Source organism: Perissodus microlepis, chromosome 18 (genome assembly GCF_051167445.1).
Source record: "Perissodus microlepis isolate ML-2025 ecotype Zambia chromosome 18, ASM5116744v1, whole genome shotgun sequence".
In the NCBI taxonomy this organism is placed as follows: Eukaryota; Metazoa; Chordata; class Actinopteri; order Cichliformes; family Cichlidae; genus Perissodus; species Perissodus microlepis.
The window spans coordinates 29,460,292-29,486,917 of record NC_140478.1 but is presented as its reverse complement, the minus strand read 5'-3'; the positions used below and the strand labels follow the sequence as shown (position 1 = coordinate 29,486,917).

General features: G+C 40.7%; 3 protein-coding genes across 3 annotated transcripts; 1 reads left to right on the top strand and 2 right to left on the bottom strand.

The window, feature by feature from the left end:
* Positions 1-1,802: 1,802 nt before the first annotated feature.
* On the bottom strand, positions 1,803-3,918 carry LOC146368117 (tripartite motif-containing protein 16-like). Its single transcript, XM_084913146.1, has one exon. It carries the CDS (start codon positions 3,831-3,833, stop codon positions 2,169-2,171), a length of 1,665 nt encoding a protein of 554 aa, XP_084769272.1. The 5' UTR covers positions 3,834-3,918; the 3' UTR covers positions 1,803-2,168.
* A 1,622-nt stretch (positions 3,919-5,540) lies between these two features.
* LOC146368116 (tripartite motif-containing protein 16-like) lies at positions 5,541-7,669 on the top strand. The gene has a single exon (XM_084913151.1). It carries the CDS (start codon positions 5,581-5,583, stop codon positions 7,237-7,239), a length of 1,659 nt encoding a protein of 552 aa, XP_084769277.1. The 5' UTR covers positions 5,541-5,580; the 3' UTR covers positions 7,240-7,669.
* Positions 7,670-20,167: 12,498 nt separating this feature from the next.
* On the bottom strand, positions 20,168-22,672 carry LOC146368115 (tripartite motif-containing protein 16-like). Its single transcript, XM_084913152.1, has one exon. It carries the CDS (start codon positions 22,530-22,532, stop codon positions 20,874-20,876), a length of 1,659 nt encoding a protein of 552 aa, XP_084769278.1. The 5' UTR covers positions 22,533-22,672; the 3' UTR covers positions 20,168-20,873.
* Positions 22,673-26,626: the final 3,954 nt, after the last annotated feature.

The following is a 26,626-nucleotide window of genomic DNA, read 5'->3' as shown; positions in this document are numbered from 1 at the left end:
ACATAAATGATATATCGGTCATAATCGGGAGGCTGTTACATTTTTATTTTTATTTTTTTTGACTTGTTTCCTGCTGTACACAGGCCATTGAGATGTGTGTCGCTGCTGCAGGTTTCAGTGTCGGAGAATTTGCTGCTCTTGTCTTTTCTGGGGCGATGAACTTTGCAGAAGGTAGAAAGACTTCTTTTTTGGGTTTTTTTGTGCATTTGTAAAAGGTGTTTTAATCACAACTTTGGTTAATATTCTGTATTTACTCCTTATGCTGCATAAGGAGTAAATGCAGCTCAACTCCCAGTCCTACTGGGACTGGACTCAACTCCCAGTCCTACTGCCAGTTTCTGGAAGACACCTTCTTCAAGCAGTGGTACAGGAAGAAGTCTGCATCCTTCAAGAAAAACATGATTTTCATGCAGGACAATGCTCCATCACACGCGTCCAAGTACTCCACAGCGTGGCTGGCAAGAAAGGGTATAAAAGAAGAAAAACTAATGACATGGCCTCCTTGTTCACCTGATCTGAACCCCATTGAGAACCTGTGGTCCATCATCAAATGTGAGATTTACAAGGAGGGAAAACAGTACACCTCTCTGAACAGTGTCTGGGAGGCTGTGGTTGCTGCTGCACGCAATGTTGATGGTGAACAGATCAAAACACTGACAGAATCCATGGATGGCAGGCTTTTGAGTGTCCTTGCAAAGAAAGGTGGCTATATTGGTCGCTGATTTGTTTTTGTTTTTGAATGTCAGAAATGTATATTTGTGAATGTGGAGATGTTATATTGGTTTCACTGGTAAAAATAAATAATTGAAATGGGTATATATTTGTTTTTTGTTAAGTTGCCTAATAATTATGCACAGTAATAGTCACCTGCACACACAGATATCCCCCTAAAATAGCTAAAACAAACTAAAAACTACTTCCAAAAACATTCAGCTTTGATATTAATGAGTTTTTTGGGTTCATTGAGAACATGGTTGTTGTTCAATAATAAAATTATTCCTCAAAAATACAACTTTCCTAATAATTCTGCACTCCCTATATGCAGGAACAGTTGTCATAACTGTTACAACCACCAGATGGCGAAAGAGTCCCACTGCAACTTTAAGCCATGAAGGATGTGTCTTGATGTTTGCTTGTGATAAATCTGCTTTATGTGAGTCTTTTTCAGAAAGTAACAGTAATATGTCTGATTATATGTCTTTAATCAGTAAAGTCTCGCTTTGCTAGAAATCAATAAATAAATAATAAAATTGTAAACATGCAGCTGTATGTTAGAAGTCAAAGGGTCCTTAAGTCTTCTGTAAATTGACGGGGATCAAATGAAGGACACAAGTATCTGTTCTTACTCTAATAAATGCTGCTTTAATATCCAACAGACTATTTTCCTTCCTCATCAGCAGTAAACAGCTCGACTGCGTCTGTGCATTTGTGTCCTCCATACTTGTTTACACAGACATCTCAGGCTTGATGCCACGATGCAGTGTAGAAACCTGACAACCCTCTGACTCATGTTCAAATGTTCAAGGACATTTCTCAGGATCATGTATGACCCCGACTGCTGAATCTTCTGCTCTAAACATGAACTCTGAACTTTGTGATGCTTCAGGAGGAAAACTGCTTCAGTTATTCTCTCAGATTAGTTTCATATTTTCTGCATCAGATTTGAGTGAGATCCTGGAATGAAGACAGAAGAAAAGACTTTGTTCAAAGTTTGATTTATAGTCAAACCTTCCAGTTTATTCACACAATAAAACATCAACACAATATATGAATTCATTCATTAAAATCACAGTTTGTCCTCATTTGTTTGATGATTTTGACAAAAACAAACACAAACACACACACATGGTCTGCCATACTCATAAAGAGAAATGTCGACATTTTTCAATACAAATATTCCAGAAACATTTAGAGGATAGAGAAGTTTACATTTTCATGTGGAGAAATATTTTAGTAAATCAAAATGATGATGAGCAGTGATAGCCTCCATAAACAGTCACAGGAAAGATCTCCTTTAAAAACTCAGAAACATCAAGAGAACAACTAGAAGATGTGGAGGTACCACCCATAATGTTTGACTGACAGCTGATCTCTGTGCAGAAATGATGGAGAGAAAATAAAATGAAACTAAAATACAGATTTAAACCCACAATATGAAAGACTTCAGTCTATTTCACTTTAATCAACTCAGCTGTGTCTCCATAATTTTGAAGCCAAAGTCCAGCATAGAGCGGCTGAGTGAATGTGGTCTGGACTCTGTGGAGGAGAGTCATGGTTTCAGAGACGCTGTAGAAGGACAAAATACCTGCTCTGTGATCCAGGTACACTCCTACTCTGGAGGAACGAGGACCTGAGACAGGAGTTTGGATGTTGTTGTACCAAAATGTATAACTGTTGTTGTTACAATCTAATGACCAAGATTTGTCATTATGTCCAAACCAGCATTCATTACCCCATCCTTTTCTGCTGATATTCTTGTATGCGACTGCTACATAAACTCCTCCCCCTCTCCACTCCACCTCCCAGTAACAACGTCCAGTCAGACTCTCTCTACTCAGGACCTGAAACCATCCAGTGAATCTGTCTGGATGATCAGAATAAGACTGTTGTTGTTTCATTGCTGTTGCTTTTCTGTTCCCCTCTGATAATAACAGCTGTTTGTTTGCTGTGTTTGGATCCAGTGTGATTTCACATGAATACTTTAAGAATTCAGCTCTGGTCTTTGGCTCTGGTGGATCTGACAGTAAAACATCCACTTCAGTGACTGTCAGTGAGATGTTTGTCCATTCCTCTCTCAGAATGTCCTGTAGTTTATCTCTGACCTCTGACACAGCTGCTGTCACATCCTCAAAGTAGCTCAGAGGACGGATATTGATGCTGGATGAGTCTGTAGACTCACTGAGTGCTGACAGTGAGGGGTAGTTGTGTAGAAACTGGATGTGATCCTCTGTGTGTGAGAGCTGCTTCAGCTCAGCATCTTTCCTCTTCAGCTCAGTGATCTCCTGCTCCAGCTTCTCCTGAAGCTCTTTGACTCGACTCACTTCAGTTTCCTGCTGGGATCTGATCTGCTGCTTCACATCAGAGCTTCTTTTCTGGATGAGATGGATCAGCTCAGTGAAGATCTTCTCACTGTGCTCCACTGTTTGATCAGCAGACTGATTGATGGCCTCCACCTCCTGTTGAAGCAGCTTCACATCTTTCTCTCTGTCCTGGATTCTCTGCTGGATGTTTTGTCGACTCACCTCCAGCTCTCTCTGCCTCTCAGTCCTTTCTGCTGCAGCTGAGACTGTGTCGTGGCCTTTATGTTCATCCACAGAGCAGAGATAACAGATACTCTGCTGATCAGTACGGCAGAACATCTTCATCACCTCATCATGACGAGAGCAGATGTTCTCCTGGAGCTTCTTGGAGGGCTCCACCAGCTTGTGTTTCTTTAACTGAGCTGCTACATAATGAGGCTGAAGGTGTTTCTCACAGTAAGAGACCAAACACACCAGACAGGACTTGAAGGCTTTCATTTTTCTCCCAGTGCAGACATCACAGGCCACATCTTCAGGTCCAGCATAGCAGTGATCAGCAGGAGCAGCTTGGAGTCCAGTCTTCTTCAGCTCCTCCACTAAATCTGCTAACATGGTGTTTTTCTCCAGGACAGGCCTCGCTGTGAAAGTCCTCCGGCACTGAGGGCAGCTGTAGATTTTCTTCTTTTCCTCTTCATCCCAGAAGCTTTTAATACAGTTCATGCAGTAGCTGTGTCCACAGGGAATAGCCACCGGATCCTTCAGTAGATCCAAACAGACTGAACAGCAGAATTTTGTTTGGTCCATTTGATTCATGTGCTGTGCCGTTTCACCGTCTCTCAGTGACTGTCAGACAGTTTCACTTCCTCTGAACAGAAACAACCTCTGTGCTCTGAAGGGAAACAGATCTCTGCTCTTGTCCACCTTTAGACCCATCCTGATACAGGCACATCTGTGAAGGGAGATATATTCTTACAGAGCGACCAAGAGCCAATCACACGATGCAGGGTGTGGTATGTGTGATTACATCATGCAGTAACAAGTCTGACCCAGTTAAAGTTTAATAGTTTATCTTTACTTGGTGCTTTGAAATGTGACAGTCAACACTCAGTGAGTTCATTCTATTTTTCAAAAAGTTCAGCAAAGTTTAGGATGCTGTGATGAATAAAAATAAATCAAACTTTATATTTTGACATTTTCTAATCTTAGTTCATTCTCACACTTACAGAATGATGCATGGGAACAACTGACTCCACTAAATCAAACCTATGTTCAAATGAGATTATGATCATTAAATAGTAACAAATATTTAAATTTAGCAACAACAAATGCAGATCGGTCCTCAGTGTTTAAAAAACAAACAAACAAAACATTATTTTGTAGTTTTTCCTGTGTACACAGTCACAGTGGATTTAAAAAACCTGAACTGTTTAGTAATTTTTCACAAAGTGTCCATGTCAGTAATTCATTCAAATGTATTTTGGTCTTAAACTGATCCAGTAAATGTAACTTTTTCTCACCTACTTAATCGAGTATTTTAGTTGTTTAACTGTCATTATAACTAAACTGAACATCCAAAGCTTTTCTCACTGCAGTTTTGTTGTGCAGTTATAGCAGCACTTTGAATCATCCACAGTTTTATAGAACTGTCTGTTGAATTGTTGTTTTGTTTGGTGCGATGGTTCATTTATTTAAATAATTGATGATAATTTGATATATTTGATTATTTATTACTGGTGCAAACAATTCATTTATTCATGGTGCAAATATATAGTAGACTCAGGAGTTTAACTCAGTTTTCTTGGCCTTTGTTTATCGTTTCATTTAAAATCTTAATGGCTAAAGATCATCATAATTACATATGAAATTATATGTACAAATTATATGTTCCATTACACTATTAACAGCACAGATTATACAGCAAACATCAGATTCATGGATGGAGCCAGAGGCTGAATGACTGTTCAGTCCTCTTTAGGAAACGATCTTCATATGACGACAAACACGACAACAATCAGCTGTCAAACTGTACAAGAAGTTCACAGTAATGTAAAAGAAGTTACATCACTTTATTTTTAAATGTACGCACTCAGGGTCAGGACTGAAGACACTGATCGAGAAAATACTCTAAATATAAATATTCACCTAAACATTCAAAATTATTCAATTGCATGAAAAGAAATATGAACTCTCTACAGTACTGGCTTCTGATTGGTTGAAAAAGCAGGTGCTGAACTTCAGAAGAGCTAAACTGAATGAATGAACTCGCTGAGTGTTGACTGTCACATTTCAAAGCACCAAGTAAAGATAAACTATTAAACTTTAACTGGGTCAGACTTGTTACTGCATGATGTAATCACACATACCACACCCTGCATCATGTGATTGGCTCTTGGTCGCTCTGTAAGAATATATCTCCCTTCACAGATGTATCTGTATCAGGATGGGTCTAAAGGTGAACAAGAGCAGAGATCTGTTTCCCTTCAAAGCACAGAGGTTGTTTCTGTTCAGAGGAAGTGAAACTGTCTGACAGTCACTGAGAGACGGTGAAACGGCACAGCACATGAATCAAATGGACCAAACAAAATTCTGCTGTTCAGTCTGTTTGGATCTACTGAAGGATCCGGTGGCTATTCCCTGTGGACACAGCTACTGCATGAACTGTATTAAAAGCTTCTGGGATGAAGAGGAAAAGAAGAAAATCTACAGCTGCCCTCAGTGCCGGAGGACTTTCACAGCGAGGCCTGTCCTGGAGAAAAACACCATGTTAGCAGATTTAGTGGAGGAGCTGAAGAAGACTGGACTCCAAGCTGCTCCTGCTGATCACTGCTATGCTGGACCTGAAGATGTGGCCTGTGATGTCTGCACTGGGAGAAAAATGAAAGCCTTCAAGTCCTGTTTATTCTGTCTGGCATCTTACTGTGAGAAACACCTTCAGCCTCATTATGTAGCAGCTCAGTTAAAGAAACACAAGCTGGTGGAGCCCTCCAAGAAGCTCCAGGAGAACATCTGCTCTCGTCATGATGAGGTGATGAAGATGTTCTGCCGTACTGATCAGCAGAGTATCTGTTATCTCTGCTCTGTGGATGAACATAAAGGCCACGACACAGTCTCAGCTGCAGCAGAAAGGACTGAGAGGCAGAGAGAGCTGGAGGTGAGTCGACAAAACATCCAGCAGAGAATCCAGGACAGAGAGAAAGATGTGAAGCTGCTTCAACAGGAGGTGGAGGCCATCAATCAGTCTGCTGATCAAACAGTGGAGCACAGTGAGAAGATCTTCACTGAGCTGATCCATCTCATCCAGAAAAGAAGCTCTGATGTGAAGCAGCAGATCAGATCCCAGCAGGAAACTGAAGTGAGTCGAGTCAAAGAGCTTCAGGAGAAGCTGGAGCAGGAGATCACTGAGCTGAAGAGGAAAGATGCTGAGCTGAAGCAGCTCTCACACACAGAGGATCACATCCAGTTTCTACACAACTACCCCTCACTGTCAGCACTCAGTGAGTCTACAGACTCATCCAGCATCAATATCCGTCCTCTGAGCTACTTTGAGGATGTGACAGCAGCTGTGTCAGAGGTCAGAGATAAACTACAGGACATTCTGAGAGAGGAATGGACAAACATCTCACTGACAGTCACTGAAGTGGATGTTTTACTGTCAGATCCACCAGCAGAGCCAAAGACCAGAGCTGGATTCTTAAAATATTCATGTGAAATCACACTGGATCCAAACACAGCAAACACATATCTGTTATTATCAGAGGGGAACAGAAAAGCAACATTTATGAATCAACAACAGTCTTATTCTGATCATCCAGACAGATTCACTGGATGGTTTCAGGTCCTGAGTAGAGAGAGTCTGACTGGACGTTGTTACTGGGAGGTGGAGTGGAGAGGGGAAGGAGTTGATGTAGCAGTCGCATACAAGAATATCAGCAGAGCAGGGAATGAATGTGAATTTGGACATAATGACAAATCTTGGTCATTAGATTGTTTCAACAACAGTTATACATTTTGGTACAACAACATCCAAACTCCTGTCTCAGGTCCTCGTTCCTCCAGAGTAGGAGTGTACCTGGATCACAGAGCAGGTATTTTGTCCTTCTACAGCGTCTCTGAAACCATGACTCTCCTCCACAGAGTCCAGACCACATTCACTCAGCCGCTCTATGCTGGACTGATGTTTTACTATGGAGCCACTGCTGAGTTGATTAAAGTGAAATAGACTGAAGTCTTTCATATTGTGGGTTTAAATCTGTATTTTAGTTTCATTTTATTTTCTCTCCATCATTTCTGCACAGAGATCAGCTGTCAGTCAAACATTATGGGTGGTACCTCCACATCTTCTAGTTGTTCTCTTGATGTTTCTGAGTTTTTAAAGGAGATCTTTCCTGTGACTGTTTATGGAGGCTATCACTGCTCATCATCATTTTGATTTACTAAAATATTTCTCCACATGAAAATGTAAACTTCTCTATCCTCTAAATGTTTCTGGAATATTTGTATTGAAAAATGTCGACATTTCTCTTTATGAGTATGGCAGACCATGTGTGTGTGTTTGTGTTTGTTTTTGTCAAAATCATCAAACAAATGAGGAAAAACTGTGATTTGAATGAATGAATTCATATATTGTGTTGATGTTTTATTGTGTGAATAAACTGGAAGGTTTGACTATAAATCAAACTTTGAACAAAGTCTTTTCTTCTGTCTTCATTCCAGGATCTCACTCAAATCTGATGCAGAAAATATGAAACTAATCTGAGAGAATAACTGAAGCAGTTTTCCTCCTGAAGCATCACAAAGTTCAGAGTTCATGTTTAGAGCAGAAGATTCAGCAGTCGCTCTGTGACCTTTCAACTTTCTTCACTAAAACAGCTTAATTACAGAGAAACAAGTCACATTTTCTTGATGTTCTTAAGTCCTTTAATAAAGTCCAGAGAATGAGACACATAATTTCAAAACATACAGCTGCATGTTAGAGATCACAGAGTTCTTCAGTCTCATGAGAACTCATGGAGACTAAATGTCAGACACATCAACAGTAAATGTCGTTCCTCCCCCCGTGAGTTTGTGTCCTCCACACTTGTTTACACAAACATCTGAGGTTTGAACAGTGTGCAAAACCACATGTTACAAAGCTGCTGAGCTACTGAATACTGGAATATTTCATTCAATATCACCATCTGACCAAAGGACAAACACAGAGAGGATTAGAGCGCCAAACTTTGTTTCAAACTGTTTCAGATTTTAGAGGCAAAAAGCAGAATTTCTACCTGGACAAAGAAATCAAAGCAGGAGAAAAACAAGCTTTTTACATTTATTCAAAGGCATTATGTGAATGTACTCTGAGCCACAGCCTCCTAAAGTAAAGACATTTTATCATCTAAACCAGACAGAGTCATGTTTTCAGCAGTGTCTGTATCCTCCATATAGACCATGCCATGGTCCACCTAGGGTGACCAGGTGTCTGACTTTATGTGGGACTACACAGCGCTCAGTCCTTGTTTCCCTGTGCCACACACACATTGAGCCAATGTCCAGTTTTTTTATTGACTCTAGTTTCTGTCGATCGGTAGGCCCACAAAAAAACCCTGTACAGGAAGTAGATTTCACCTCTCTGATAAAAGGAGTTCTAATCCCTGATCCCATGAGTCTGACCCAGTAGATAATATTTATATGATCATATTTATGCCTTTGTTGTTTCACAAAGGGTTAAAAACATTCACAGGTTGGACTGTGGTTCTCCTTTTAGCGTCTCTGCTGGAATTTTAACTGTGAACCTCTTAGATCCAAACTTCTGAACTGCTCATCTCACAGAGGACAAAAGGGAAGAACCCCGAATCTCTTCTTCACCTCACTTTTATACCTGCTCACCCTTTCTCCCCCCTTCCCTCAGTGGACGTCACATCCAGGGGCAGATTTAGAGAAATTTTCTTAGGGTGGCAAAGAAATCAAATGGGTGGCAAAATCAAAGCATTTTTTTTCCAAACACATATGCAGGTGGTTACATATGGTTAAAATGATTCAAATGCAGTAAGTATACACGTTTTTCATATAAATATATAACTTAATTATTGTCTGTAGCCCACATAATTACACACTTTAGTTACATAAAACATGTGAGTTTTGATCTATGTACTGCATAGCCTGTATAATAAATAAATATGTAGCCCAATAAGTGTAAAATCCAGAAAGAATAGAATAGCCTTTATTGTCATTGTACAGAGTACAACAAAATTGGAGTGCCACTCCCTTGGTGCAAGTTTCAATAATAAATACAAATGTAAAATATAAAAAGTACAAAAAAAAAAACAATCGTATTACTCAAACAATAGTATGTACAATATATATAGGATAGCAGCATTAATATAATGACAGTATGAGTAGCAGCATAATATAATGACAGTGACAGTATGGAATAGGTTCAATTGTTTTTGTGCTTATTTACTACGGTGATAGCTCTGGGAAAGAAGCTATCCCTGAATCTGTTTGTCCTGGTTTTATGTGACCTGTACCGTCGGCCTGACGGTAATAGTTCAAACAGTTGATTGCTGGGGTGAGAGTAGTCCTTGATGATATTGCCAGCTCTGCTGAGGTACCGAGAGTTTGCAGTGACCTCCAGGCTAGGCAGAGAGCAGCCAGTGATCTTCTGGGCTGTGTTGATGACCCTCTGCAGTACTTTCCTGTCCGCAGCTGAGCACCCTGCATACCATGATGTTATGCCGTACGTTAGGATGCTCTCTATGGTGGCTCTGTAAAATGTCACCAGCAGCCTCTCCTCCAGGTTGTTCCTCCTGAGCACTCTCAGAAAGTGGAGACGCTGCTGGGCCTTTTTAACCACCGCCGTGGTATTTGCAGTCCAGGAGAGGTCATCAGAGATGTGCACGCCCAGAAACCTCATGGAGTGTACCCTCTCCACACAGTTCCCGTGGATGTAGAGTGGGGCCGGGTCTGCTCTGCCCTTCCTGAAGTCCAAGATAAGTTCTTTAGTTTTCGTGGTGTTCAGTTGGAGGTTGTTAACTGAACACCACTCAGTCAGTCTGTTGACCTCATCTCTGTAGTCCGACTCATCCCCCCTTGAGATGAGTCCAACCACTGTGGTGTCATCCGCGAACTTTATGATGGTGTTTGAGAGATGGGTAGGGGAGCAGTCGGATGTGTAGAGCGTAAACAGGAGGGGACTCAAAACACATCCTTGTGGAGACCCGGTGCTGAGTGTGATGGTGCTGGACAGGTGGGGGCCGAGTCTGACAGACTGTGGTCTATTTGTCAGGAAGTCCTTGATCCAGAGGCAGATGGGGGTGGAGAGTCCCAGGTGAGACAGTTTCTGAACCAGGATCTCCGGGATGATATGATTGAATGCTGAGCTAAAGTCCAGGAAGAGCATTCTCACATAGCTTCCTCGGTGCTCCAGGTGACTCAGCGCAGTGTGGAGCGCTATGGTGATAGCGTCCTCGGTGGATCGATTTGTCCTGTAGGCAAATTGGTGGGGGTCCAGAGTGGGAGGCAGACCGGCCCTGATGTGCTGACAGACCAGTCTCTCAAAGCACTTCATCACTACAGGCGTAAGTGCAACAGGCCTGTAGTCATTTGGGCTGGCCACAGCTGTCTTCTTGGCGATGGGGATGATGGTGGAGGTTTTGAGGCAGGGCGGGACGGTGTTTGATGACAAGGAAAGGTTGAAGATTTTAGTGAAGACTCCGGTCAGTTCGTCAGCACATGCTCTGAGAACCTTTCCATGTATTCCATCAGGACCTGCCGCCTTCCTGGGATTCACTGACCTTAGAACACACCTCACTTGATGCTCCCTGAGTGTTAGTGTGCCAGTGCTGGGGGCGGGTGGAAGTGGTGTGGCAGCTGGGGGCCTGGTCGTCTCAAAGCGGGCGAAGAAACGGTTTAGATCCTCAGCCAGCGAGGCATCAGTCCTAGATGTCGCCTGGTTATTGCTTCTGTAGTTGGTAATGTGATTGATCCCCTGCCACATTTTTCTGGGGTCGTTGTCAGCAAAGTGATCTTCAATCCTTCTCCTATAGTCCGTTTTAGCTTTCCTGATGCCTCTACTCAGGTCTGCCCTGGCCGCCCTATACGCAGCCCTGTCCCCTGACTTGAAGGCAGTGTTGCGGCTTTTTAGGAGGGATTGTACTTCGCTATTCATCCAGGGTTTTTGATTTGGAAACACCCTGACCCTTTTGTTGACGGTGACATTGTCAACACAGTTCCTGATGTACGAGAGTACAGTGTCCGTGTACTCCTGGAGGTTGTGGCTGGAGAATAAATCCCATACAGTTGTTGAGAAGCAGTCCTGCAGTTGAGAAAGGGCTCCTTCAGGCCAAGTTTTTATTGTCTTTGTCTGGGGCTTTGTTTTTCTCAGCAGGGGGGTGTAGGTGGGGGTGAGGGACATGCAGAGGTGGTCAGATCCAGCCAGGTGGGGGAGGGGTGTCGCTCTGAAAGCATGCCTGATGTTTGAATAGACATGGTCCAAAGTGTGTTCTCCTCTCGTAGCAAAGTCCACAAACTGGACAAATTTAGGAAGCACAGTCTTTAGGCACGCTTTGTTAAAGTCGCCGGCGACAATAAAAACCCCATCGGGGTGGGCAAGCTGTTGTTTGTTTATGGTGTTGAGCAAGAGGCTGAGAGCCGTGCTAACGTTAGCATCCGGCGGTATATAAACAGCTATCACAATAACTACTGTAAACTCCCTCGGGATGTAAAAAGGTCTACACGAGACTGCCAGAACCTCCAAATCAGGAGAACAGTGTGTGTGAATGATCCTGCTGTTACAACACCACTCGTTATGCACGTAAGCACATAGCCCCCCTCCTCTGCTTTTACCTGAGTTGCTGTTTCTGTCATGCCGGTGTAGCGTGTGGCCTGCTAACTCAACTGCAGCGTCGAGAATCAGCGGGTGAAGCCACGTCTCCGTAATAAGAATAATGCTGCAGTTACGTGCAAAGCTCGTGGTGGCTAACTGTAGCTCCAATTCGTCCAATTTGTGGGTGATGGATCTGGCGTTCGATAGGAAAAGGCTCGGAAGTGCTGGCCGGTGTGGATGTTTGCGTAGCCTAGCGTCTGAGCCCGACCGGCATCCCCTCTTCTGCTTTCTTTCCCTCCGTCGCCTTCTACGCTTGCTGGGCGGGCAGACCATCCACGGTGACCCCGGCGGTCTCGCTATCTCCTCCAGGATGTTGTGTGTTCGCTGATAGTCGCCAGAAACAGACAGACTATATTTAAAACCTAGGTCAATTAGGTTTTGGCGACTGTAAGAGATGGCGGCGTTGCAAACATTCAAAAATATCCACATTAGAAGTAAAAACGAGCACCAAACTGGAGAGCTAAGAGCCGCTGCACCCGTGCGCGCCGCCATCTTGTAGAAAAAAAAAAAAAAAAAAAAAGCTACACAACATGGGGCGGTTCATTTACAAACACAAGTCTAACTTAAGTTTCACACTTTTTTTTGTTAGAAAACAATCACATTGTTACAGCTTAAATTGCACAAAATGTCAGGAGTCTGCACTGTCATGAACAAAAATTTAAACCTAATTTTTCATCATTTGTTGGATTAACCCACTGAGGTCTGAAATACGACCGGCCATTTTTGGCTCCTTTTGAGTTTACGTTTGTATTTCACCCTCAAATTGTTTCATTTTATTTTTTCCCCCTTGCCTTGTTTGGTATCATTCTTTTTTAGCTCAACTGAATTTAGTTGTTTTTTTCACTGACATACTGCATTAGTGTTACTGATCTGAAATCACACAAAGAACTTAAAATCCTAGTAGTATTTTTTTACTGTAAAAAAATAAATAAACATGTTGATTAAATTTTTATAACTTGAAATGCAAATATAATATAATTGTACATTTTGTAAACATATACAACTATTTATCTAAAAATGCAGCCAATACACCTGCCGAGTTTTTAAATTTTGCACAACCATTTAAAAATATTACTAAAACTAAAATGAGAGAACAATCAGGTTTCGTAATAAAATGCCCCACAAATGATGTGTGCCAGTAAAAAAAAAGTTTGTCCACCAAAAGACAGAGGAGAAGAGCACAGGGATAAACCTGCAGGCCTGACAACAGGTGGTGTATCACTCCGCTGGTTTTCTACTTAGTGACAGTTTTTACATTGCAAATGTGCCTTTGTGTTCATTAGTGCCCTCACTGACACACAAAGCAAAACGACTACACAACAGAACAACTACACAAGACAACACAACACACTAAGTATACACTCCACACTAAACATCACAAATCTCCCACATCTAAAAACTCTCTCTCTCTCTCACTCGCTCGTTCTGTCTTGCTGCCGTTACCAACCAAATCTCAGTGTTGACTTTTTTTTTAATTGATTGACATGGTACATTTTTCCACCGTTAGGAAAGAGGTGGCTTTTTTCCTTTCTTTACTGTTTTCGTGCTGTCGTTAAAACGCTTAAAACACACACACACAAAAACGTGATGACAGTATTTAGAAAAATTTATAAACTTTGAAGTCTGAACTTTCAATGTGGGCTGAAATAGAGACTCCGCGTGGCTGCAGCTTTTTGCTAACTAAAATCAGTCATGTGATTTGGAGGTGCAGCGTGTCCATGGACCACGGAGGTTTAATAACACTCATCTTCCTTCCATTTACAGAGTGTAACATCCAACCACCTGTGTAAAATCCGAAATTCCCATGGTGTTGTTCAAAATGTGCTCTGGCACAATCATAAGCATGCTTGCTACTGAAAATAAGAAAAAAGCCCTCCGGCTATGGGCTGAACCATTTGTTAATGGTGGAGGGGGGGAACACTATCCAATATATTCAGTTTTAGCATTTATATTCACTGTTGACTGTAACTATGCTCAAACTGCTAATGCTATCTTATTTTGATAAACAACACTGTCATATGCAAAACTGGGGTGGCAAGGGATCATTTTAGGGTGGTACTTTCCACCCCATGCCACCCTTCTAGATCCGCCCCTGGTCACATCTTCACACTTGGGCCAATCAAGTTGTTAACATTTAATCATCTGATGTAAAGTGTGCGTGTTAGTCCCCATAGGGAAATAGTTCCTCTGCATTTAACCCATTCACCCAGTGAAGCAGTGGGCAGCCACCAATGCAGCGCCCGGGGAGCAGTGTGTAGGGACGGTACCTTGCTCAGAGGTACCTCAGGGTAGCCGTTCAGTGGAGTCGAACCCCCGACCTTCTGATCATGGGGCCGCCACTCTACCTACTGAGCTATCCCTGCCCCATGTCCACCCACACCTCATCTCTCTCTCTGATTTACAAGATTTAACACAAAGTTTAAACTTTAAAATCACTTCATTACATTTTCTTTGTTATTCTTAACACAGAAAATTCACATTCAAAAACTTAACATAGAATAAAACAGAGTAGCCAGTAGTGGGACATGGTTCCAGCAACTCTGATGGTGACGGCCCGTTTGAAGCTGAAGCTCCGGCACATGTGTCAAATCAACACACTGCTTCAGAAACGCTGTGCTGAGGCTTGGTTTGTCTGAACAGAGTCACGTGATCAATGACGTCTGAAGCTTCATTCAGCACGTCACTGCTTCAGTACCTGATTCAATGATTTATAAGGAATTGAATCATTGGTGGGATTTGTGCTGTGTTTTGGTGATTTTGTGGGAGCGAATCAGTGTGTGACATAATTATAGACATGGAGCCAGGAAGAGAGGACGCTCTGCCTGTTCCTGAATAAAAACCAGTTCATCAGCATTTCTGCTCCCAGGTCTAAAATGTACATAAGAAATATGATATACACATAATTATAATGATATAACTTATAGTATATTATATATAAACGTACCAGTCTGCTGGTTAATTACATAATCAGGTGGAGGCAGTGACCTCACAACCTCCTATAAGCTTTAAGTTAAGGTTACTTTATTTATACCCACAGGTAAATTTGCTTTACAGAACAATGATAGCATTTGGCCTCCCTTCACAAACACACACACCTAATGAAACCTGACAAAACACATATTTAGTAATTAAACAAAATGAATCAAATCAAAAACAATTCTTATTGAGTTCAGTGGCAGCAGCAGGGACAAAGCTGTTTTTATAATGCTTTGTCCTGCATCTTGGAACTAGAAACCTCCGTCCTGAAGAAAGAAGCTAAATCCACCCTGTAGAGGATGGGAACCATTTTTAAGGATTGATTAAGCCATCTGTGGTACCTGTTTAGAGTACAGGGAGTCTAAACAGGCCTGTGACTCATCTATCAGACGACTGGACCATCTCACTAACTAATTCAGTCAATTTTTCTCTGTGACAGAGGTCTGACTGAACCATGCCACCAAACAAAAAGATAAAACAGACTCAATAAAAGAACAAGAAAACAAAGTTAAAATCTTTCGGTCAATGTGGAAATGAGCAAGTTTCCTGAGGCAGTAAAGGCACTGGTGACCCTTTTTACAGACCGATTTGCAATAAAAGTTCAGTTTTTCATTGATTATGGTCCCAAGATATTTATATGATTGCACTTGCTCTATTTTCTGACCTTTAATTAAAGTGACTCTGTGCCCATTTTGTTGTTTCCTAAAATCAATAACCATATCTTTTGTTTTAGATATGTTCAATTGGAGATAAGACTCCTCCCACCACTGAACAAAGTCATCAATGATTGGACCGTGGTGAGTTTCACCCTCTTTCAGTAAGCTGACAATAACAAAGTCATCTGTAGATTTAATGATGGCCCTGTTTTCATATCTGCTCTGACACATGTTTGTAAAGAGAATGAATAATAAGGGCGATAAGAGACACCCTGGAGGAGAAGCTGTGGAGGAGAACACTGGGTCAGACAGAACCCCATTTATTCTCACTCTTTGTGACCTGTCAGTTAAAAGATCTAAAATCCAGCAAACCAGGTTTTTCCTGATTTCAAACTCTTCTAAAAGTCTTTTCATTAAAATATGGGGCTGTATTGTATTAAAAGCCGAAGAAAAATCAATGAAAAAAAGTCTTGCAAAAGTCCCTTTACTCTCTACATGTTTAAGAATCAGATTTAGTCGAGTCAAAAGCGCGTCCTGCACTCCTCTGTTGGGCCTGTACGCAAATTGCATTGGATCCAGCTGATATTCAATCTCTTCCATAATCACATTTCTGATGATTTTTTCAAAGACTTTCATGACAACTCAGGTGAGGCAACAGGCCTGAAGTCATTCAGGACGTTTGGACGACTAGATTTAGGGACATGAACGACGACAGCTTCCTTCCAAAGCGAGGGCACATTTTGTATTTGAAAGGATTTATTAAAAATAACCTGAAATTTAGGACTGAGCTCTTTAGCACGAGATTTAATTAGGCGGCACTAATGTTATCAGGGCCCTGGCTCTTGTTCACATTAACTGTATGAAAGGCCTTTTGGACATCGCTGAGTTCAGTGATGAAGTGTTGAGTATCTTTCAGTTTCTGTTTCAGTTCAGAAGAACTAAAACGAGCATAAAGCATATTCACATCTCTGTCTGACTTAAAACCGTCTACAATGATCTGACTGCTGCTCTGGGAATTTTGAAACCCTGATGTGGTTTTCATACAAGTCCAGGCAGACCCAAAATTTTTTGCAGCAAATTTGCTTTCAAGAAGGTTTTTGTAGATCTGTTTTGCTTTCAAGAGCTCGATTTTCAAGTCTTTGGTGACTGCCTGAAAGTCAGTAACAGCCCCCTCTTTAAAAGCCTGTCTCTTTTTCCTTAAACAGGATTTGATGCATTTGGTGACCCATGGCTTATTGTTAGGGTACACTTTAGCACGCTTAAGGGGTATAATCATGTCTTTACAAAAAACTGCATATGAGCTAACATCCACCAAAGCATCAAGGCTGAATAAAAACTTCCCAATCTGTAAATTTAAAACATTCCTGCAAGGTAAGCACAGATTCTTCTGACCACATGATTGATTGATGATAACATAATTTTTTCACCCCCCAAAAATTCACGTTCAAAGCAACATATCAGCCCGATATCACACAGAACTGTCACATGACATCAAACACAAGCTGTCAGCTCTGCAGAGTGGGCAATCATAATGAAGCAGTTCATTATAAGCTGCAGACTCAAGCTGCTCTTCATATATTTGTCCACCAGATGTCACCAAAGAGGACTGTGATGAAAGCTTCGAGTAATGAAGCGTTTTTCATTACAAGCTTGGCCAACTGACTACAATCTACAATAAACTAATATGGCTTTTCAATCCTTTCTTCAAACACCTGGTACCACCAGGAACTTAAACGTATATATTTTGATTTATTTAATTTATTTTCAGCATGGCAGTATTGATAAACTGAGCATAATTAAACCTCAGTGAAACCACATATAAGTTCTGGTAACTGGCACATATTTATGTTTAACATGTTGTTTTATATTTTGATCAGTTTCAGGTGTTTGTGCGACTGTGTTAACCATCAGTAAAACCACATATAAATCACACTTCTGTGTTTAACAATTACAACACTTGATGCTGTTTTTCTGATTCAGGATTATGTGTGTGATGAGTTGGCCACACAGTTCTTATCTTTCTGCTTCAGACACACACAAAACTGCCGAGGTTGAAGCTGGCTTCAGTCTCTTTCTACCCCAGGTCTCACCACATTTCCAAAATGTAAACTCTGAGTCTCATAAGAAATGTGGTTCAAAAAGATGTGCTGATCTATGAATGCATCCTTACTGAAAGCTAAAGATGTCCAGCAGACAAAAACAGCAGCTGAATGAACAGTTATCATGAGCGAGTGTACAAACACTATCACAGGAAATAACAGAAATAAACTGTAGTTTCCATTTATACCTGTAGTATTTTTTCAGCTCCATGTCATCTTCCAATATGTCAAAATATGATTTCATTGTATCTTAAACAAATACAAACTTCTTTCTTTTCCCAGAATTTAGACAAATGAACAAAAAATAAATGATTATTTATTTAGGTATTAAAATAGGAAAAATCAGTTTAAATTAGAGCACCATTAAAACAAGAAATTAGCACAGAAATGCCAAAAGACAAAAACAGAACAATAAAGTGTCTTTGAAAATGATTCAAAAACAGTTGTAGGAGCAGTTTTATGAACCATGTTCTGTTAATATACTGACTAACCAGCAGCAACACTCTGACTCAGTGTTTCCATCTGTGTTTATTTCCATCTTTACAGTCAGGCAGAAACATCTCACAGCAGCTGGAAAAAACAGTGAGCACACTTTAGAGGAAAAAAGTGAAAGTTTATGTTCAACTGTAAAATATTCTCTGTAATGTAAATTGTTCTGCTCTCTGACAAACCATCAGAGGTGCAGCACGTGTATCATTTGGTGTTTGAAGCAGAAACAAAAGCAAAGAGTTAAAGGAAGACACATTTGAAGAAGAAGGAAAATGAAAACAAGACGTCACTGAGCAACAACCTGACAGAACGAGAGCCAACAGTTTACTATCAGAACTGAGGCTGATCATTAACAGGGAGCAGCAGGTAACAAGGTCATCAGCAGTGGAGGAAAGTACGGAAGTAATACTCAGCTTCATATTTGAAGATACTCGAGTATCTTAGCTGCAGGTCTGGAACAATGGTTTTATTTCCTTTCCCATTAAACATCTCACACAGCCCCTCATCTGTGACCCTTAGCAAACCCACTGGATATCTACCTGTACATAAAGGAGATCAGATCAGTTCCATCTAGACCAGCTGTAACAGGAAAATGCTGCTTACACTTTGATGCATCACTTTCAGTTTGTCATATAAGACAATATATCAGATTGAGGCATTATTTTCCTGCAGTGAGTAAATCTACTTTGTACTTTACTCTTTTCTTTTAGGTAAAGGCTCTAAACAGTACTTGTACACTGGAAATGCCATAAGAACGTCTCCTGAACTCTGAAAAATAACAAAACAAAGACTAAAAGGAGGTGATGGGTGCTGATGATGAAGAGGAGGAGGAGGAGGAGGAGGAGGAGGAGTAGCATGCATTTAAAAAGTGACTGATGTCCTAGAATACAACAGAACAGTGTCTCTACAAACTTATGAAAACATGACAGTCTTGCATTAGTTTGTATTCTTATGATTTCAAAAAACGAGGGAAAAATCTCCTTGAAATCCACAATTCCTTTTTGTTATTTCTTAGTGTGTGACGTATTTTATTGGCTTTATGATTGGTGCAAACAGTTTCCTGATTCATAATGGAAATAGATTTTAGACACAGGAGGAACACGCAGTGATCAGCAGGAGCAGCTTGGAGTCCAGTCTTCTTCACACTGAGGAGGGACATATATGCAGGAACAGTTGTCATAACTGTTACAACCACCAGATGGCGAAAGAGTCCCACTGCAACTTTAAGCCATGAAGGATGTGTCTTGATGTTTGCTTGTGATAAATATGCTTTATGTGAGTCTTTTTCAGAGAGTAACAGTAACATGTCTGATTATATGTCTTCAATCAGTAAAGTCTCGCTTTGCTAGAAATAAATAAATAAATAATAAAATTGTAAACATGCAGCTGTATGTTAGAAGTCAAAGGGTCCTTAAGTCTTCTGTAAATTGACGGGGATCAAATGAAGGACACAAGTATCTGTTCTTACTCTAATAAATGCTGCTTTAATATCCAACAGACTATTTTCCTTCCTCATCAGCAGTAAACAGCTCGACTGCGTCTGTGCATTTGTGTCCTCCATACTTGTTTACACAGACATCTCAGGCTTGATGCCACGATGCAGTGTAGAAACCTGACAACCCTCTGACTCATGTTCAAATGTTCAAGGACATTTCTCAGGATCATGTATGACCCCTTTTTGACATTTGGACTTTCATTAATAATATTTGTGTTTCTGAGTCATTTTTGTGGAGACTTCTGTCCAACGTAGTGTCCAAATGAAGCCTGAAGCTTTTCTTCACCCTCTTGTCAGATGGTCAGCAACAAAACTCTGTTCCAACCAATGTCTGATAAGAGATGAGACACAGCAGCTGAGCAAATGATCATTTCATGCTGAAGACATCCTCAGACAGAATTAAACACATACATAAACACAGCCTGGTGCCAATAACACAGCTAATGACACTGCTGTATCACTGGCTTTACTGATTAAAGACCATATCTCAAGGAAATCTTTGAACACAACAGAAAGTGACCTTTTAAACCTGCGACACTGATGCTGCATTCAAGGACCATGAAAAACATTTTAAAGGACTTAAGAACATCAAGAAAATGTGACTTGTTTCTCTGTAATGAAGCTGTTTTAGTGAAGAAAGTTGAAAGGTCACAGAGCGACTGCTGAATCTTCTGCTCTAAACATGAACTCTGAACTTTGTGATGCTTCAGGAGGAAAACTGCTTCAGTTATTCTCTCAGATTAGTTTCATATTTTCTGCATCAGATTTGAGTGAGATCCTGGAATGAAGACAGAAGAAAAGACTTTGTTCAAAGTTTGATTTATAGTCAAACCTTCCAGTTTATTCACACAGTAAAACATCAACACAATATATGAATTCATTCATTAAAATCACAGTTTTTCCTCATTTGTTTGATGATTTTGACAAAAACAAACACAAACACACACACATGGTCTGCCATACTCAAAAAGAGAAATGTCGATATTGTTCAATACAAATATTCCAGAAACATTTAGAGGATAGAGAAGTTTACATTTTCATGTGGAGAAATATTTTAGTAAATCAAAATGATGATGAGCAGTGATAGCCTCCATAAACAGTCACAGGAAAGATCTCCTTTAAAAACTCAGAAACATCAAGAGAACAACTAGAAGATGTGGAGGTACCACCCACAATGTTTGACTGACAGCTGATCTCTGTGCAGAAATGATGGAGAGAAAATAAAATGAAACTAAAATACAGATTTAAACCCACAATATGAAAGACTTCAGTCTATTTCACTTTAATCAACTCAGCTGTGTCTCCATAATTTTGAAGACAAAGTCCAGCATAGAGCGGCTGAGTGAATGTGGTCTGGACTCTGTGGAGGAGAGTCATGGTTTCAGAGACGCTGTAGAAGGACAAAATACCTGCTCTGTGATCCAGGTACACTCCTACTCTGGAGGAACGAGGACCTGAGACACGAGTTTGGATGCTGTTGTACCGAAATGTATAACTGTTGTTGTAATAATCTAATGACCAAGATTTGTCATTCCATCCAAAAACACATTGACACCCATATCCTTCTCTGCTGATATTCTTGTATGCGACTGCTACTTCAACTCCTCCCCCTCTCCACTCCACCTCCCAGTAACAACGTCCAGTCAGACTCTCTCTACTCAGGACCTGTTTATATGCAGTGAATCTGTCTGGATGATCAGAATAAGACTGTTGTTGATTCATTAATGTTGCTTTTCTGTTCCCCTCTGATAATAACAGCTGTTTGTTTGCTGTGTTTGGATCCAGTGTGATTTCACATGAATATTTTAAGAATCTAGCTCTGGTCTTTGGCTTTGAAAGTAAAACATCCACTTCAGTGACTGTCAGTGAGATGTTTGTCCATTCCTCTCTCACAATGTCCTGTAGTTTATCTCTGACCTCTGACACAGCTGCTGTCACATCCTCAAAGTAGCTCAGAGGACGGATATTGATGCTGGATGAGTCTGTAGACTCACTGAGTGCTGACAGTGAGGGGTAGTTGTGTAGAAACTGGATGTGATCCTCTGTGTGTGAGAGCTGCTTCAGCTCAGCATCTTTCCTCTTCAGCTCAGTGATCTCCTGCTCCAGCTTCTCCTGAAGCTCTTTGACTCGACTCACTTCAGTTTCCTGCTGGGATCTGATCTGCTGCTTCACATCAGAGCTTCTTTTCTGGATGAGATGGATCAGCTCAGTGAAGATCTTCTCACTGTGCTCCACTGTTTGATCAGCAGACTGATTGATGGCCTCCACCTCCTGTTGAAGCAGCTTCACATCTTTCTCTCTGTCCTGGATTCTCTGCTGGATGTTTTGTCGACTCACCTCCAGCTCTCTCTGCCTCTCAGTCCTTTCTGCTGCAGCTGAGACTATGTCGTGGCCTTTATGTTCATCCACAGAGCAGAGATAACAGATACTCTGCTGATCAGTACGGCAGAACATCTTCATCACCTCATCATGACGAGAGCAGATGTTCTCCTGGAGCTTCTTGGAGGGCTCCACCAGCTTGTGTTTCTTGAATGAAGCTGCAACAATATTATGAGTCTGAAGGTGTTTCTCACAGTAAGATGCCAGACAGAATAAACAGGACTTGAAGGCTTTTATTTTTCTTCCAGTGCAGACATCACAGGCCACATCTTCAGGTCCAGCATAGCAGTGATCAGCAGGAGCAGCTTGGAGTCCAGTCTTCTTCAGCTCCTCCACTAAATCTGCTAACATGGTGTTTTTCACCAGGACAGGCCTCGCTGTGAAAGTCTGTCTGCACTGAGGGCAGCTGTAGATTTTCTTCTCTTCCTCTTCATCCCAGAAGCTTTTAATACAGTTCATGCAGTAGCTGTGTCCACAGGGAATAGTCACCGGATCCTTCAGTAGATCCAAACAGACTGAACAGCAGAATTTTGTTTGGTCCATTTGATTCATGTGCTGTGCCGTTTCACCGTCTCTCAGTGACTGTCAGACAGTTTCACTTCCTCTGAACAGAAACAACCTCTGTGCTCTGAAGGGAAACAGATCTCTGCTCTTGTTCACCTCCTACAGGAAATGAGGCTCACCAGCAACTGCATTTACACCATGTTGTTTAGACCCATCCTGATACAGACACATCTGTGAAGGGAGACACTAAAGAAATATTCTTACAGAGCGACCAAGAGCCGTTCACATGATGCAGGGTGTGGTATGTTTGGTTACAACATGCAGTAACAAGTCTGACCCAGTTAAAGTTTAATAGTTTATCTTTACTTGGATGTTTGAAATGTGACAGTCAACACTCAGTGAGTTCATTCTATATTTCAAAAAGTTCAGCAAAGTTTAGGATGCTGTGATGAATAAAAATAAATCAAACTTTATATTTTGACATTTTCTAATCTTAGTTCATTCTAACACTTACAGAATGATGCATGGGAACAACTGACTCCACTAAATCAAACCTATGTTCAGATGAAATTACTGTTCAAGACAGGCAGCAAGCTTGATTTCTTTATTTTTCTTTTTAAATAGTAAAATATATGTAAAACTATTTAAAAACAAATACAGATAGTGTTCTAATTCCACATTCTTTAGTAATTTTTCCTGTGTACCACCATGGATTTCGAAACAATACATTAATATGTGCTTTAAATACAGACACTCAAATTTAACTCAACATTCACACTGAAGATACACAGTAGACATAAGAATCAGTTTTCATGCCCTTTGTTTATTCTTTCATTTAAAATCTTTGTGGTAAAGATCATCATAATTACCCATTAACTTTCATGTACAGCTTAAATGTTTCACTTTACTGTTGGCAGCAAAGATTACACAGCAAAGCCGATTAAACTAGAAGCTAAACGACTCTTCAGTCCTCTTTTGGAAGCAGTCTTTAAATGGGGACAAGCATTAACTTTTGTCATAAACTGTATAACCACCAGATGGCGATATTAGCTTGTAAGTAATAAAACAGCATCAAAACAAACCTCTAGTCCGACCTGAGACACAGCTCCTGATCGAATGATTATTTCATGGGGAGGAGATCCTCAGACAAAATGAACTTAAATACAGATTAATAACAGTTTGCTAAAGATGGAAACTCACTGCAAGGACAGAGAACTGCGTTTTTTTCACTTTGACATTTTTGTTTTCACATTGAACTTGAACATTTTTCTGTTATTTTGCAAATTCCCCTATTTTATATATTTCAATAGAAAACTCAGGAGAAATTCTTTGGTAAGTTAAACATTTTTTGGCAATAAAACTGTTTCTGAGGGCAAAGCCAAAAATTCATCCAATTTCACCACCTGAGAAACATTCCCCATAGCAAACAGGTTTCACAAATTCTCATTTCTCAAAAATCTCACTAAAGTCTTTACACGTCTCTTCTGTTAATCAGTGTCTAAAAGTGAATCGACACTTTTAAGGTGTATTGCTACTCTCAAGTAGTCAGTAAAATATTTAATCTAATTTTACATGTTTTTGTTTTATGAAAGTATGTTTTGTGACCTTCAGTAACTCCATATTGTGGACAAAACCTCCACCAACAGCAGGGAACAGTTTCAATAATTTAACACTGTCTTGGTCATGATGTGCTGTGCAGCAGACAGAGGCATAAACCCAATATGCAGATTCTCAGATGCAGAAGTGAACCTAAAAGGCAGCTTTATTGCTGGACTTGCAGGCAACCATAGTACAAAGAACTTCACTAGGAAGCTAGACTACAACACAGACAAGACACACAGCAAGGGTGAGCTCATGACAAGGGCTGTATCCCAATAAAGTACGCAGCCTTAACGGTCCTCAAGGTCCGCGTACTCAAAGACCGCTAAGGCCGGAAGTGCGAGGCTTGTAGGCTTGTGAAATGTGACGGTCTAGCCTCCGTCGCTCTGCCCAGGTTTCCTTAGCAACCATGATACTAACAGCTGGAAACGTTTCATACAGCTTTGTTTGACAGAAATGAAGGAGAACATATTTTGTTCATTTGTTTCTACATGAGCTCTGTGTGATTTGATAAGTATCTGAGGCTGAGACCACAGGACTGTAAAACATGATTGTTGGGCTTCATTTCTGCACTGAACGGTCATTTTAAGATTAGCTAGTAAATAACAATTAGCTAATGTTGTTCATGAGACTAAAGTCATCTCACTTTGGTAATGCAAATATAATATGGCCAATATTAAAGTTATTATATTTATCATTATTAGTTATTACAGCAGTGAGTTTGAACTCTGTGTCAAATACTGAGCTTCAGTAAAGATTCAAGTTGCATTTATTTATATTTCCTATTACCTTAAATCTTCGCTCAAAGACAAGTATCTTTGACAGTGCATATATAGGTGTATCATATATAAGAGACAAATATTGTTCTTTCACTATGTTGGCATTACTAAATTTGGCTCAATGCTTACATATATGTGTAGAAAGGAAATGTACGAGCTGTGATAACTGTTTCTGATAAAATGAAGAGTAGACTGATATATTAAATATTCCTTTATTGGGTGAGAAAATCAGACCATGTCATAACTGCTTTAAGTCATACAGAATAGATATCAGAGCCTTAAACAGGCTGACTTCTGCTAAATGAGTCAAACTGGGTAGAAAGTATACAAACACATAACATCCTTATAAAATATGATGTAACACTATAGATCAACTTACCTCAGAATATATAAAGCATATAAACAATTACAGCAATATGATGCAACAAACACAGCAGTGCTACTAATCCAAAATACTCAAAGCTTCATAGAACTGAAACAAACATTTATTTTTAGGTCCATTGTCATGGTCTCCGTGCCTGCCCGGCCGGCCCCACAAGGCTACATTTGCTGTTCTCTCCCTCTCTGCCTGGGCGGAGCTCACTGTGGGCTCCCGCCCTTGGCCCACACACCTGACAACAATCACCTGTCATCACCGGGAGCACTATTTGAGGCTGGAACACAGATCCTCTCGTCGCTGGATGATTGTACTACTGACGTTAGTGTTCTCACAGCTCCTGTGAACTTGTGCTTCATGATTTGTGATTAGTTTGTGACTTCCCTTCCCTTCTCTTCTGCTTCAGACCTTTCCCCCCCCCCGGACCTGCGACCTCCCTGCCGTATGAACGTGTGTGAGTGTGGGCAAGAAGACGTGAGCGAGTGTGAGAGAGCTACCTTGTGATTCCCTGGAGTTTTGGATTCCCTTCACTGTATATATATTGTGCACTGGAGCCGGAAATAAACTGTTTTTTGGAGACATCTAACCGCTCTGCGCTTGAGTCCCTACAACCAGATCGTGACATCCATTCTGCTGCTGATACATACTTTAGGTTTCTGAACATTAAACTTTGATCATCAAGCTGTGAAAACGTGTGACCTTAAATGACTGGATTTACACCTGAGCTTGGAAGATTCTTCTTCCTTTTTTTGTTTTTGTCAGACACTGAATGTGATCATAAGTTTATATCTTACTGAGGAGTAACAGATGTCTGCTTTTTAAATAAAAACTATGTTTTAGATGAGAGCTTGTTTGTACACAGTATGTTTTTTCTTTGTTTGTTTGTTTTGTCTTTTGTTTTTTGGATTTTGATATTTTTCTCCCACACTGAAAACACTGATATAATTATATTAACATTACCTAATGAGACTGATTTAGGACAGACAGTTAGTTATGTTAAACTTTTCTAGCAGTCCTTCACAAACAGGGAACAGTCTGTCTATTCTCTCCATCTGTCAGCTGCTGCTGGCTCTTCCTCCTCCTCTTCCTCACACACTGCTGAGTTTGTCCTGGTGGATCATCAGGGGTGCAAAGCCTCACAGATGATGTGCAGCAGTGGGTCCCTCAGTCTGTCCTCATTCTGGACACTTGTAGTTGTCACACATGGAAATCAAATGTGTGATAAGCTGCAGGATTGTGTTTGAACCGTCAGCTCGTTCAAACACACGTTAAAGTCCGTTTGGCTCGACACCACCGAACAGAGGCAGCAATATAACATAGCTAACATTAACAGTGCAGTGAATCCTGCTTGTGCCGTCATATTCAGGACTGAAAACCGAGCAGCATTC